Source organism: Oryctolagus cuniculus, chromosome 9, assembly GCF_051225735.1.
Source record: "Oryctolagus cuniculus isolate XC-2025 breed Fujian yellow rabbit chromosome 9, ASM5122573v1, whole genome shotgun sequence".
NCBI classification, from domain to species: Eukaryota; Metazoa; Chordata; class Mammalia; order Lagomorpha; family Leporidae; genus Oryctolagus; species Oryctolagus cuniculus.
The window spans coordinates 71,930,659-71,945,900 of NC_142875.1; the positions used below are offsets into that span (position 1 = coordinate 71,930,659).

General features: G+C 39.0%; 1 protein-coding gene across 1 annotated transcript in view; it reads left to right on the top strand.

Moving 5' to 3' along the window:
- The window catches only part of LOC127487250 (phosphatidylinositol 3,4,5-trisphosphate 3-phosphatase TPTE2), a 102,544-nt gene that overhangs the window by 81,065 nt on the left and 6,237 nt on the right, over positions 1-15,242 (top strand). The window contains exons 20-23 of the mRNA XM_070048955.2: positions 2,404-2,509; positions 4,117-4,208; positions 8,136-8,228; positions 14,126-14,196. Of these exons, the coding sequence (XP_069905056.2) occupies positions 2,404-2,509; positions 4,117-4,208; positions 8,136-8,228; positions 14,126-14,196 (362 nt within the window). The remainder of the gene's footprint in view (positions 1-2,403; positions 2,510-4,116; positions 4,209-8,135; positions 8,229-14,125; positions 14,197-15,242) is intronic.

The following is a 15,242-nucleotide window of genomic DNA, read 5'->3' on the forward strand; positions in this document are numbered from 1 at the left end:
TTCTGAAGGAAATTACACCCATGAGATCATTTTATCCCACAAGTATTTTGGTATGACATCTAACATAAGGTCTCAAGAGAACCCAAAAATCTTAATACCATTTATCACATCAAATGCTGTATGCCTTATAAAATCTTAATAATTTCAAATTTTGAGTTTATTTTTAAATTTTCATAATTGTCTAAGATACTTAGAAAACTTTGTTTCAGTTACAATACAAACAAGGCCCATACATATCATTTGGATGCTACCTCTCTTAGGTCTCTTTCTGTTTCTGTTTCCCATCTCATTTTTATTCCTTGTGATTTGTTTATTGCAGAAATCAAAACATTTATCTGATAGAGTTTACAACAGTCTAGACTTTATTGATACATGCTAAGGGTTTTATATTCATTACCTAATTCAATAGGCACTGTTATGAATCCCATTTTACAGATTATGAAATTGAAGTTCAGAGAAATTAACCACTAGAACCAAGAACTCAAATCTAGATCTGTCAAATCTGAAGCCCAGTATAGTCCATGCTGTGAACAGCTTCTATTTATTGTCCCCCTAAAACCAAAGTGAGAGCTGATTGAGACTCTTAGGGAGATGTGAATGTAGCTATAAATGAGAGACTTTCTTTGAGTGAAGTGATGGCAACCGAATAACTACACTGGGCTTTGAAAGCAGCACACAGTAACTTCTCACCCTAGATCTTTGGTTAGGACAAAAGAATTCAGCCTTTACTCACCAATACTTTTCTCCCATACCTAAGCCAAAGAAAACAAAAAACAAGATATACATACACCCTTGGATAAAAGTAATACATCAACCTACTGAAGTCCATCTTTTATCACGCCATTTCCATGCTCAAAATCCATGATGGCTCCCTGCTGCCAATGGCAACTATATGTTCTAACCTAGCTCTCAAGATCTTCTGCGGCCGGTGCTGTGGCTCACTAGGCTAATCCTCTGCCTTGCGGCGCCGGCACATCGGGTTCTAGTCCCAGTCAGGGTGCCGGATTCTGTCCCGGTTGCCCCTCTTCCAAGCCAGCCCTCTGCTATGGCCTGGGAGTGCAGTGGAGGATGGCCCAAGTCCTTGGGCCCTGCACCCCATGGGAGACCAGGAGAAGCACCTGGCTCCTGCCATTGGATCAGCGTGGTGTGCCGGCCGCAGCGCACCAGCCGCGGCAGCCATTGGAGGGTGAACCAACGGCAAAAGGAAGACCTTTCTCTCTGTCTCTCTCTCTCACTGTCCACTCTGCCTGTTAAAAAAAATCCTCTTCAATTTGATTTTTCAAATTTTTTCTTCATTAAGTGCTGTCACATATCCTGTGCTCTAAGACAATAAGACCCTTTGCTATTTCCCAGCTTGTCAGCACTGTGTATCTTCATGCTATGAATCTGGTGGCAGGAGCCAAGGGTATGTGAAATGCAGCTCCTTCACTGACTCTCCCCATACATCTCCCTTTCTCCATTTCTCCTTTAGTCCTGCACAGTTATCCTGACTTTAGTCCAGAACTAGCACACCATATGCTACACCTGAATGTCTTCTGATTCACTGGGATAGCAATAGAAGAACTCAGCTGCAGACTTCAGATTTGGCAAGGCCCTGGGGCAGAGGTTCCTTTATGTCAAGTGATGATTCTCCAGACACCATCACATTCTGACCCTCCCAGTGAGCCAGTCTCCTGGTCACATTACATCTATCCCTGAGTTAAGAACTTGCATGAGACTATCTCATGGCTGCCCTTTCTCATAGAAAGTACAACACTTAATTTTATTAAACTTCCCAATGGGGAAAGAAGAATCTGTGAACTTCTGAGTCCTGTTGGTTCAGTGCCAGAACTGTTCAACTTCCTTAAGAAAGACTCAAGGACAGACCTTGTGAATAAGTTTATCACAGAAAGAATGAAACCAAGAAAATTCCAGAACTTCTTTGCAACAACAGAACTGAGAAAATGATAATTAAAGAAACTCTAGCTGGCAGAGGCAAGGTAAAAATGACCAAGAATCTACCTGAGAGATGTTGGTCTCCTCCTGAGTTTGCAAATACCATTCTTCCATTATCATAGGCTATTCTTCACCCAATCACAAAGCTTCCCGTAACTCAGTCACATCCTTGCTTCTATCCACACATGGATAATGGTGTAGTCTAAAACACAATCATAATTATAAGCACCCTATAAGCCAGACCTGATTCCTTTCTGGTTTCCTCCCAAAGCACTTAGTTCAGTATTGTTTCCTAAGGTAGTTTTGAGGCCACATACATAAAAACACTCTGTCTTATAACAAAATCCAGCAAGTGATTTCTTAATTTCTTACTGCCCTTACCAAGCTCTATGCCCTGCCCTCACAATAGGAATTTCTGATTTTCAGCTTTTCTTCCTCATGTAACCTGAAGCTTTTGTTTCTTTGCAGAGTAGATATGTTGGATATTTTGAGAATGTGAAAAATCTCTGCAACTGGACTCTCCCGCCAAAAAAAATCCTCACGCCATACAAAATTATCATTTATTCAATTCATAGTAAGTGTTTTTGTATAACTGAAAAACTGGGCAGAAGCAACAATGTTCCCATTCTTTGGGAAGATTTGCTTGTGGATATATACAGATGAGCTTTACTAGTACTAGGGCATCTAAAGAAATCTTTGTGAGTTTTAAACCATTTCAGGGAAGTCACGGGCATTTCAGCCTAATGAAGTTTTAACACCTTTCTCTCATAGGAACAATGAGAATAAAATAGTTTCTCAAAATTCAAAGCCTAAAAATCATTTAAAAATTTGGGAATTTTTGTGTCAGTCGGATATTATATCCTAAGATTATGTCTTCTTTCTTAATATCACTTTGGGTTTTATTTAAACCTTGTAGAAGGGGCCAGTGCTACGACACAGTGGGTTAAAAGCCCTGGCCTGAAGTGCCAGCATCCCATATGGACACTGTTTCTAGTCCTAGATGCTCCTCCTGATCCAGCTTTCTGCTATGGCCTAGGAAAGCAGTAGAAGATGGCCCAAGTTCTTGGACCCTTGCACCCACGTGAGAGACCTGCAAGAAGCTCCTGGCTTCCTATTGGCACAGCTCTGGCCGTTGCGGCCATCCTGGGAGTGAACCAGCGGGTGTCTCTCTGTCTCTACCTCTCTGTCTTTCAAATAAATAAAATAAATCTTTAAAAAAAAAAACACCCTGTAGAGACAATGCTTACAACTGTAAGGTGCAGATCTGGAAAAAATAGGGAGTTGCTCAAATTCACAACTTCAAGTTATTGTAGGTGAAGTTGTGTGGAATTTTATGGCATGATTTGCTTATCTCAGACTAACATGAAATAGAGGATTGGAAAACCTCAATCTCAGGGGCCAGCATTGCGGCATAGAAGGCTAAACCACTGCCTACAGTTTTATCATTCCACTTAAGTGCTGTTCCAAATCCAGATCCCTGTGGGTGCACCTGAGAGCAGCAGAGGATGGCCTGACTGCTTGGGCCCCTGGTACCTACAAGGGAGACTCAGATGGAGTTCCAGGCTCCTGGCTTCAGTGTGGCCCACCCATGGATGTTGTGACCATTTGTGGGAGTGAAGCAGTAGATGGAAGATCTTTGTCTCTCTCTAACTCTGCCTTTCAAACAAACAAATAAAAGACAATCTGAGATCCAAGATCCTGGGTGTTCAGCTTTCCACATGTCTTAGCTTGTAAACCAACTCAGGAAGGACTGTTGGACAAGTTAAAATTCGTCCTGCACCCGTGTAAATAAGCGGGCCAAACTTACTGGGATCAGTATGATTTTTGAATAAAAATAATCTTTCAAATGGTTGTGACAACAAGAGAAAGGAGCTAGGGAGACTGAGAAGAAAAAGTGTGAGAGGCTCTTAGATGGGTAATGTCTGACTGCACACTTTCCAGCTTTCATTGTCTTTGAGCTCTTTACTCTGCAAGTTGTAGAAAAGTGATAATGCAAACAACTTTTCTACATAGAAATGCAAACTGGATATGTTCAGTGGAATGCAATTGGCTACTAGCCCATTTGCATCTAGTCGTAGGTTCATTGCATCATTTACTATATGCTTGTGTGTGGTACTTTGAACCAGCTAGAATATTTTATTGTTTCCTCATTAGTGTGCCTATCTTTTTAATTTTATACAGATGTTGGAAAAGGCGATGGAAGTGACCTAAAAATTCAAATAACTACAAAACAACAGACAGTCTTTTCATGTTCATCTTCTAAAAACTGCAAGGTAAGAGAAAGCATATGAATTGAAAATTCTGAAGTTTTTTTAAAGCTCAAAGTTATATCAGCATGTTGGCCTCCTGAACCATCACTCACCACAAAGAAGATGTTATGTTGCTTTGTAGTTACCATCCAACATGGAAACCGTAAGTATGGATGCAAACCAGAGCTAACTTAACCAAATTGTTTGAAAAAAAAAAGGGGGGAGGGTTTCCCAGGGTATTTTCTAAAATATATATCATTGTAAATTGTGGCTTTGCCTTTTAGGTTCCCACAAATGCTGAGCATGTTACCAGGAATCTATCAAGATTTTAATTTCAGATTGTAGTTATTTTTAGCCATATTTTTTTCCTCTTGGTCATTTTACCTTTTACTGTCCAACACTAAAATTTCAAATTGTAGCATACAAGAAAATCTCCTAGGGGCATGTAAAGATGCAAATTCATTATCTGTGCCTCCAAGGTATGATTCAGGAAATCTGGAATGGGTCTCAGCTATCTGTAGATATAGCAATGCTCCAGATGACTGTAACCAACAGTCCTGTGAGTTAGCGTTATGAGAAACTATGTAAGCATATGGATGAAAGAGGAGTCTCTTTACCCAAAGCAATGGGACCCTAGTAGACAATGATCTGCTAAAATGTTGAAGTGATGCCTAACTATATAAAGACTTTTGTGGAACAATAATAAAGCTTCTTTCATGAGTCTAGGAACTGTAAACATTCAGAAGACCCTCCCATGCTTCTATTCCTGACACTAATCCTCCTTGTCCTGTCCCCCTGTGTTGGTTTTGTTTTGTTTTGTTTTGTTTTGTTTTGTTTTGCCTCTCCTAGCTGAGGGCATTCACCTGGGCCTGATCCTTGACATTTGTGTTTTCATTTCTGTAACTACCCCATTCTTGGTTACTCTCAGCCATTCCCCTTCTTTACATTATTATTTGTTCTTTAAGCCGTGGAACATATATTAATGAGCACTCACTGTTGCTACATGTAGAAATTACAATATGGACAGTCTTTACCCCAACAATCCAAAGTTAGTCAAATCCAAACTTGCCAAATGGAGCTTTTCCTCTGCTACTGCAGATGGCACCATCATTCTTTCACTCAGGTCTTCACACGTGGTATTATCTTTGATTCTCACTTTGCCTTCTCCACATAAATCCAATGAGTCACCAATTCCTCTGATTATTCCTTTGAAATTTTTCTTCATTCTCCTTTCCTTTATGTTTCCACTGCCACTGTTTAGTCCATTTGCTCGTTGCTCTGACAAAGTTTCTAAACAATGGTCTCCTTACCTTGTCTTTCTTCTTACACATTGTAGTGGGTAGAATCCTACAACATGCATCTTGAAGTATTGCTCTCATTGTGAAGAGCTGTATGTACGTCAGAAGACACACAGTTTATGCACAGTTAAAGCCAGTTAGCATCTTTGGGTCAGCATTCTTATCTGAAAAATAAAGATGACATCTCAAGTGTTGTGAGAATTAAGTTAGGTAATAAAATAAAAATTTGTCAACTATAAATTACCAAGTAGATGTTAATTCATGACAGTAGTCAGGATACTTTGACACATAAAATACCCCTCTCCCCAATACTCTCTAGCAACTTCACTCTTATTTCCATGGATCTTGAACTCTCAAGATACAATAACCATATCCAACCTGAGCTTATTTCCATCAGCAACTTAAGCTGCAGAGATTTTTCCTTGTAAACCGGGTCATCCTCGCAGGTTCTTGGAATATAATTCTAATTTCTACTTCATGTTTCTGCTTGTCTTTTCCCTCTCCTCTGTCCCAATGTATGCACTAGATTCTATTTTCAGTGCTCTCTTTTATTTATTCAAACCCTTCCATACTCAACTCAGTAGCTATCTCCTTGAAGAGTCTCTACTCTATGTTGCCTAATAATACCACCCCCTGCAGTTCATAACAGCACACTCAGTCTTCACCATGTAGCCTGACATTAGTTATACTATTATTCTTTACATGCCCAGCTCCCTGAAGGGACCGACTGAGTCTATATCTTATTATGCTTTTCACAGGGCCCAGCGTAAGTCTTTCTCATTTTCTATACCATTATTGTATAAAAATAAATCTGTAACAAAGAAATATTTAGTATAATTCCAAATCTGTTCCTCCTGGAAAGTTTATCGTTAATCACTTCATTTAAAGGCCTGCAATGGAGCTTACCAATGATCCCATCAAAAACACATGATTTTGGATTAAGCATTCTGTATTGCTTCTTGAATGGCAGTGTCAACTTTAAAACTAAAGATTTGAGTGTATTATCAAAAGTGGTCCAACTTATGAAAACCATAACACATTAAACAGTAATGTTTACGTGACTAAACTTAATTGAAAATAAATCAAAGACTTTGCTTTTCAAATGTGTCCCAATATCATGCTCAATCGGACTTGCCCCAAACGGTGGAGTTAGAACTGTGCCAGGGGATCCCAATACAATCCCATCAAGGTGGCATGTACCAATGCCATCTCACTAGTCCAGGTGATCAATTTCAGTTCACAATTGATCACACTGATAGGTCTAAGAGTCAAAGGGATCACATAAACAAGACTAGCGTCTGCTAATACTAACTGATAGAATCAAAAAGGGAGAGAACAATCCATCATGGGAAGCGGGATACACAGCAGACTCATAGAATGGCAGATGTCCTAAATAGCACTCTGGCCTCAGAATCAGCCCTTAAGGCGTTCGGATATGGCTGAAGAGCCCATGAGAGTATTTTAGGCATGGAAAGCCAAGACACCCTGGGGAAAAAAAAAAAAAAGAAGAAGACTTAAATGACAGATCTCTGCAAGTGAGATCCCAGTAGAAAGAACTGGGCTCCATCAAAGAAGGAGGTACCTTTCTCTGAAGGGAGGAGAGAACTTCCACTTTGACTATGACCCTGTGGGAATAAGATCGAAGTCAGCGAACTCAAAAGGCTTCCATAGCCTAGGCAACTCATGACAAGAGCCTAGGGAGATTACTGACACCATAAACAAGAGTGTCAAATTGTTAAGTCAACAACAGGAGTCACTGTGTACTTACTTCTCATGTGGGATCTGTCCTTAGTGTGTTGTCCAATGTGAAGTAATGCTATAACTAGTACTCAAACAGTATTTTGCACTTTGTGTTTCTGTGTGGGTGCAAACTGATGAAATCTTTTTAATATATACTAAATTGATCTTCTGTATATAAAGATAATTGAAAATGAATCTTGATGTGAATGGAATGGGAGAGGGAGTGGGAGATGGGAGGGGTGTGAGTGGGAGGGAAATTATGGGGAGGGGAAGCCATTGTAATCCATTAACTGTACTTTGGAAATTTTATATTTACTAAATAAAAAAAAAAAAATAAATAAATAAATAAGTGTCCCAATATAATTTTGAAACAATGTTACAGAAATTTATAGACTTGCAACTTTACAGAAAAGAGAGTTTATATTTACTTTTTTAAAGATTTATTTATTTATTTGAAAGTCAGAGTTACACACAGAGAGGAGAGGCAGGGAGAGAAAGAGTCTTCCATCCGCTGATTCACTCTCCAGATGGCTGCAACAGCCAGAGCTGCGCCAATCTGAAGCCAGGAGCCAAGAGCTTCCTCTGGGTCTCCTACGAAGGTGCAGGAGTCCAAGAACTGGGCCCATCCTCCACTGCTTTCCCAGGCCTTCACAGAGAATTGGGTCAGAAGTGGAAAACCGGGACTCAAACCAGCATCCATATGGGATGCCGGCACTGTGGCCTGCAGCTTTACCCACTACACCACAGCGCCAGCCCCGACAGGTTCTATTTATTAATATATATAGTGAGTTTGCTATGAGGCTAAGAGTACTTGATAAATACAGAAAGGCTGAATGAGTGAAAACCACTTCAGTTTTACAGATCCCATCAGCAGCTAGATTTTTAGCTCTGAATTTCATGTGTTCATTCACAGATATTTCACGATGTCGAAACTGACAAAGTCATTATTGAATTGTTGAACTGTCCAATCCTATATGACGACGTTAAAGTCAGATTTCTCTCTCGGGTAAGTAATCAAGAAATTACTTCTGCTGTTGTACTTGTTTGCTCTTTTGATTGATTTTGATTTAGGACTTCTATTGCTACAAATCCCAAGAGCAGAGATGAGAGACTTCAATCCGTAACCAGGAATAAGAAAGCATCATATCACTAACATATTTTCAAAAAAGAAAAACACATGTAATCTAAGATATTTTGCTCTTTTTTAAAAAAAGTTCTATATAATTCACATGTATGAAGCTCCTTTGTGTTTTTCTAAATTCTACTTGATATATATATATATAAAACTAATCAAAAAACTCACAAAAACCAAGGAGCTAAAAAAACGTGTTTTTACTACATAGCAGTGACAACTTCTTTGTTTTATACCTTTAAAATACATTGCTATAAACTGAATGGGACTTTGCTTTTCTCGAAGTTGATGCTTATTACAAATAGTATTCATTAACCCTATATTTAACTTAAAATTAACCTTATTTTAACACTATATTTAACCCTATATTTAACTTCAAATAAATAAGAATGCCTTTCATTTTCTTTACTTGAACATATCTGCATAACTTCTACTGACCAGCCATAAATTGTTGTGTTTGCATATTATTCTGCATATAACAAATTTATAATCCTCAATAGTTTCTTTTTTATGTTTTTAAAAAACTTCTATTTAATAAATATAAATTTCCAAAGTACAGCTTTTGGATTACAGTGGCTTTTCCCCCTATAACCTCCCTCCACCCACAACCATCCCATCTCCCACTCCCTCTCCCATCCCATTCACGCAAGATTCATTTTCAATTATCTTTATAGACAGAAGATCAATTTAGTATATATTAAGTAAAGATTTCAACAGTTTGCACCCACACAGAAACACAAAGTGTAAAATACTGTTTGAGTACTAGTTATAGCATTCACATTGAACAACACATTAAGAACAGAGATCCTACATGGGGAGGTAAGTGCACAGTGATTTCTGTTGTTGATTTAACAACTGACATTCTTGTTTATGGCGTCAGTAATCACCCGAGTCTCTTGTCATGAGCTGCCAAGGCTATGGAAGCCTCTTGAGTTCGTCGACTCCAATCTTATTTAGACAAGGTCATAGTCAAACTAGAAGTTTTCTCCTCCCTTCAGAGATATAGGTACCTCCTTCTCTGATGGCCTGTTCTTTCCGCTGGGATCTCACTCACAGAGATCTTTCATTTAGGTTGGTTTGTTTGTTTCTTTTTGCCACAGTGTCTTGGCTTTCCATGCCTGAAATACTCTCATGGGCTTTTTTAGCCAGATGCAAATGTCTTCAGGGCTGATTCTGAGGCCAAAGTGCTGTTTAGGACGTCTGCCATTCTGTGAATCTGCTGTGTATCCTGCTTCCCATGTTGGATCATTCTCTCCTTTTTAATTCTATCAGTTAGTATTTGCAGACACTAGTCTTGTTTATGTGATCCCTTTGACTCTTAATCCTATCATTATGATCAATTATGAACTGAAATTGATCATTTGACTAGTGAGATGACATTGGTACATGCCACCTTGATGGGACTGAATTGGAATCCCAACATGTTTCTAACTCTACCATTTGGAGCAAGTCCGATTGAGCATGTGCCAAACTGTACATCTCCTCCCTCTATTATTCCCACTCTTATATTTAACAGGGATCACTTTTCAGTTACATTTAAACACCTAAGAATAATTGAGTGTTAATTACAGAGTTCAACCAAAGGTATTAAGTAGAAGAAAAAAATAGTAAAAGGGATAAAGTATTAAGTTGTTCATAACAGTCAGGTCAAGGGCTGATCAAGTCATTGTTTCTCATAGTGTCCATTTCACTTCAACGGGTTTCCTTTTTGGTGCTCAGTTAGTTGTCACCGATCAGGGAGAACAGATGATATTTGTCCCTTTGGGACGGGCTGATTTCACTCAGCATGATGTTTTCAGGATTCCTCCATTTTGTTGCAAATGACCGGATTTCTTTCTTTTTTTTTTTTTTTACTGCTGTATAGGATTCCATAGAGTACATATCCCATAATTTCTTTATCCAGTCTACTGTTGATGGGCATTTAGGTTGATTCCAAGTCTTAGCTATTGTGAATTGAGCTGCAATAAACATTAAGGTGCAGACAGCTCTTTTAATTGCCAATTTAACTTCCTTGGGGTAAATTCCAAGGAGTAATCCTCAATAATTTCAATTCATATTCCTATGAAGTCATCAACCAGAACTGCCAACAAGTATGCTGGGCAACTTAAAAGTTATTTCTTGTACCTTCCTTCATCCCCTGCTTGCTGCCTGTTGGAAAAGAATCTTGTAAGTATTCAGATGGTCACTGAGTTGAAACAAGTCTGGGTAGTTACCACACTGGCTGGTGGCCTCCTACCTAATGGAGCTGCTCTAAATTCTCAAACAGTGGTTTCTAAGTAGAAGCAATGGTGTAAAGGTCATTGGCCTAGGGTACTTGGGTAACATCCAGCCTCTGATTATGAAAGCACTCAAAATGTCAGATATTTCTATCATCATCAACACTGTATCATCTTCAATAAGTAGGGCTAACTATTCAGTGCAGCTGTTCCTTATAGAAATGGTTGATATTTGTTGAATATGCCAGTAGTTTGGTCTTGAGGGCTCTCTGGAGGGTGGCTGTAAACTGTAGCCTGCCCTGACAGGACTGCAGGTGAGGTGGTCATGGAGGTTTACACTGTGCTTTTCACAGGATGCTTCATTATCCTGGCAGATGCCTGATGCCTAAGTGCCTGACTGTGAGCAGCAGCTGTGGCTCTCCCAGGAAACCTGTTTTCTTCCCAGAATCTTTTATTTAAAGGATACAAACTTCATGCATTTCATAAATCCAACTTCAGGAACACAGTGATTTATGCCACCATACCCGCTCTGCCACCCACACTCCTACCACTCTTCCTCCTCCCTCTCAGTCCCATTCCTAATTTTTTACTAAGATCTATTTTCAATTAACTTTATACCTATCTGATTAACTTTATACTAGGTAAAACATTCAACAAATAGTATGGAAAATAAAAGTGTTCCTCAACAGTCAAGACAAAGGCTGTTCAAAGTCACTGCATCTCAAAGTGTCAATTTCACTATAATAGATCACCTTTTAGGTGCTCTGTTAGTTATCACAGATGAGAGAGAACATAAGGCATTTGTATTTTGGGGACTGGCTTATTTCATTAAGTATAATGTTGTCCAGTTTCATCCATTTTTTTTTTTTGCAAATAACAGGAATTCATTTTTTATTCACTTTATTTTTTTGACAGGCAGAGTTAGAGAGAGAGAGAGACAGAGAGAAAGGTCTTCCTTTTCCCTTGGTTCACCCTCCAAGTGGCTGCTACGGCAGGTGCATTGCGACCAGAGCACTGCACCAATCCAAAGTCAGGAGCCAGGTGCCTCCTCCTGGTCTCCCATGCAGGTGCAGGCCCAAGGACCTGGGCCATCCCCCACTGCACTCCTGGGCCACAGCAGAGAGCTGAACTGGAAGAGGAGCAACCGGGACAGAATCCGGTGCCCCAACCAGGACTAGAGCCAGGATGCTGGGGATGAACCAACAGTAAACCAAACCCTAAACTAGTAGAAAAAAAGAAAAAACTAAAATTAGAGAAAAAAAAATTCAACAAAATTGAATTCAAAAAACAATACAAAATATCAGCAAACTGAAGAGCTATTTTTGAAAAAATAAACAAACTATTGGCCCAGCTAACCAAAAAAAAAGACAGAGTAGACCCAAATCAACAAAATTAGAGATGAAAAAGGAAATGTAACAAAAGAAACCAAGAAATAAAAAGAATCGTCATAAGATACCCTAATCCCATGTTGGTGGGAATGTAAACTGGTAAAGCTGCTCTGGAAGACAGTTTGGAGATACCTCAAAAATCTGAATATAGACCCACCATTTGACCCAGTCATCCCACTCCCAGGAATTTACCCAAGGGAAATGAAATCAGTAAACAAAAGAGTTATCTGTACCTCCATGTTTATTGCAGCTTGATTCACAATGCTAAGGCATGCAATCAAAATAAATACCCATCAACCAAAGACTGGATAAAGAAATCATAGGATACATACACTATGGAATACTACACAGCAGTAAAGAAAAAATGAAATTAGTTCATTTGCAACTAAATGGATGAATCTTGAAAACATCATACTTAGTGAAATAAGCCAGTCCCCAAAGGACAAATACCATATGTTCTCTCTCAACTGTGAGAATTAATAGAGCACCTAAAACAAAATCTGTAGAAGTTAAATCAACATTCACTTCAAGAAGGGATGACTTGAGCTCCCCTTATCTTGACTGTCGAAGAACAGTTTTTGTTATTTTTCCTTCATACTATTTTTTGAATTTTTTACTTAACAGTTAACCATATATATGTATATGTATATATATGTATATAAAGTCAATTGAAAATAGATCTCAGTAAAAAATAAGAGTGGGAATAAGAGAGGGAAGAGGAAGTTTGTAACTGTAAAGCTCTATAATTCTGCATATATTCCTGTGGACTTAATTCTAAGGGTACAGTTTAAAAACTTGTCATGGGACTCCAAATCCCATTAAGCCTGATGGTAAAAATCCCATCTTGGTTGTTAAAGTGGTCATATTAAGTGTTAAAGTGATCATATATATATATATATATGATCAAGTGCCTGGTAATAATAATAGAATTAAAAAAGAGAATGTTCCAACATGGGAAGTAGTTCACACAGCAGACTAACAGAATGACCATCACTTCAATAATACTCTGACATCAGATTCAGCTCTTCAGTCTTCCTGGTCTGGCTGAAAAGCACATGAGAGCATTTCAGGCAATGAAAGTCAAGACACTGGCAAAAAATGTGCTACGTGAAGGAACTCTGTAGTGAGACCCCAGCAGAAAGAATTGGCCATCAAAGAAGGATGTACTTTTCTCTAAAGGAAGGAGAAAGCTTCCACTTTGCTTATGCCCTTGTCCAAATACTGACAGTTAGTGGACTTCCAAGGTTTCCATAGCCTAGGCAGATCATGTCAAGAGCTTCAGGTGGTCACTGATAATCATACATAAGATAAATTGTTAGTTAAATTAGTTGTTAAATTAACAAAAGGAGTCACTGTGCACTAACACCCCATGTAGGACCTCTGCCCTCAATGAGTTTCATTATGAGTTAACTATAATACTACTCCTCAGTTTGTGTATGTGTGCAAACTGTTGAAATATTTACTAAGTATAGGTCATATGGTAGGTCTGTGTACAAAGTTAAGTGAAAATGAATCTTAATGGAGAATGAGACTGGCAAAGGGAGAGGGAGGAGGTGGTGGGGTGGGAGTATGGGTGGAAGGGTGGGTATGGTGTGAAGAATAACTATATTTCTAACACTGTACTTAGGAAATTTGTATTCCTTAAAAAATAAATTAAAAACAAAAAAGGCAGAGAGAAGAGACTGCCCATCGGCTAGTTTATGCCTCAACTCCCCACAAGAGCCATGGCTGGGGAAAGCTGAGGCTGGGAGCCAGGAATTCAAATCTGGTCTCCCATGTGGGTTGCAGGGACCCATCACCTGTTGCCTCCAGGGTGTGCACTAACAGGAGGCTGGAATCAGGAGCTGAGCTGGGACTTGAATCCAGGAACTCTTATATAGGATGTGGGTGTCCCAAGTGGCATCTTAACTGCTATGCCCAAAGCCCAGGCTATCCTTGAAATTCCTGATAGAAACAAAAGGACAAAGCAACAGCATTCTATTAGTCTCCTCCTTGTCTCTAGGTGTATTATCAAGGAGTGCTGCCTATTTAATGGGTACAGTTGTTAGAGCAGTATATAGAGGCATAAATGAAGGGAAGACGCCAAAGAGATTATTCTGTGGAACTAGTTCTTGGTATCAATTTTACTATGAAAATAACCATTTTTTCTTTAACCATGTCTTTTTAGAATCTCCCCAAATACTACGACAACTGTGCATTCTTCTTTTGGTTCAATACAGCTTTCATACAAAATAACAGGTATGGATATAGTATAAATCCAATAGAAACAGCCTAATCTTCAATGCCTGTGTGTAAGATATAATGGCCATTCTTTTGCCAATTGTTATAATCTCTTCATTACACTTATTCAATGTGATTATTTAAAACCTAGATGAGACTCAACTGTTGCATGATCCTCATGGGCCATGCCAGAGAACTGTGTTCTAAGTTACAAAGGATTAAAATCAGATCCTGAGTATGGTGATAACGTACTCCCAGTAAATTCAATATGATTATGCACAGTACCTTGAATTCAAAATATAGAAGGTCCCCAGTAAGTGCTGATCCACTTAGAAGCAATCATCAACCTATGCTAATCTAAAGCACAATTTCTGGAGGCTCTCCCAAAGGGAGAGCAAGTTCAATGGGGGAGCCTGGATCCGAGTCATGGTACTGATGTAAGGCTGCCACAAAACACACCAGACACCAGAGTTAGAGGAAAGGTTTATCATTGGGTGGGGGGAGCCAGATGGGCTGGGGAAAGAGGGCAAGAGGGTAAGAGAGCAGGAGAGCATAACAGAAAGAGGGATCAAGAGAGAAAAGAAATAATTTATTAGTCTCCCAATTGCACATTTTTCTAACAACTCAATCAGGAAACTTTTTATTAAAAAGCATTTATTAAGTGGATTTCAAGGTTATCATTCCAAAGACCTTTTTACCCATACCTGGAACTCATTCCTGAATCTAGAAATGCTCTACTTTGGGGTTATGTTCTGTGGGGGTGAAAAGATGGTATCAACATACCCTACAACCCAAAGGAAAAGATACTTTGAAAATTATTCAAGTTAGAGTGAAGTTGGTTGCAATTGCATGTGGCTCTATTTGATATTCATCACATCCAACCCTACTCTGCTGCAAATCTGAACTGGCTCGAGTGCCATCCCAAGTCCTATAAGACAGCAGAGGGAACATCTCACACACACTCCTGTGATACACGCACATTTAATAGATTTTGAAGGCGAATGCTGCATTTCATGGAAAATTTTTATGCATTTATATCTGGAAGTAAACAAACAATAAACTTT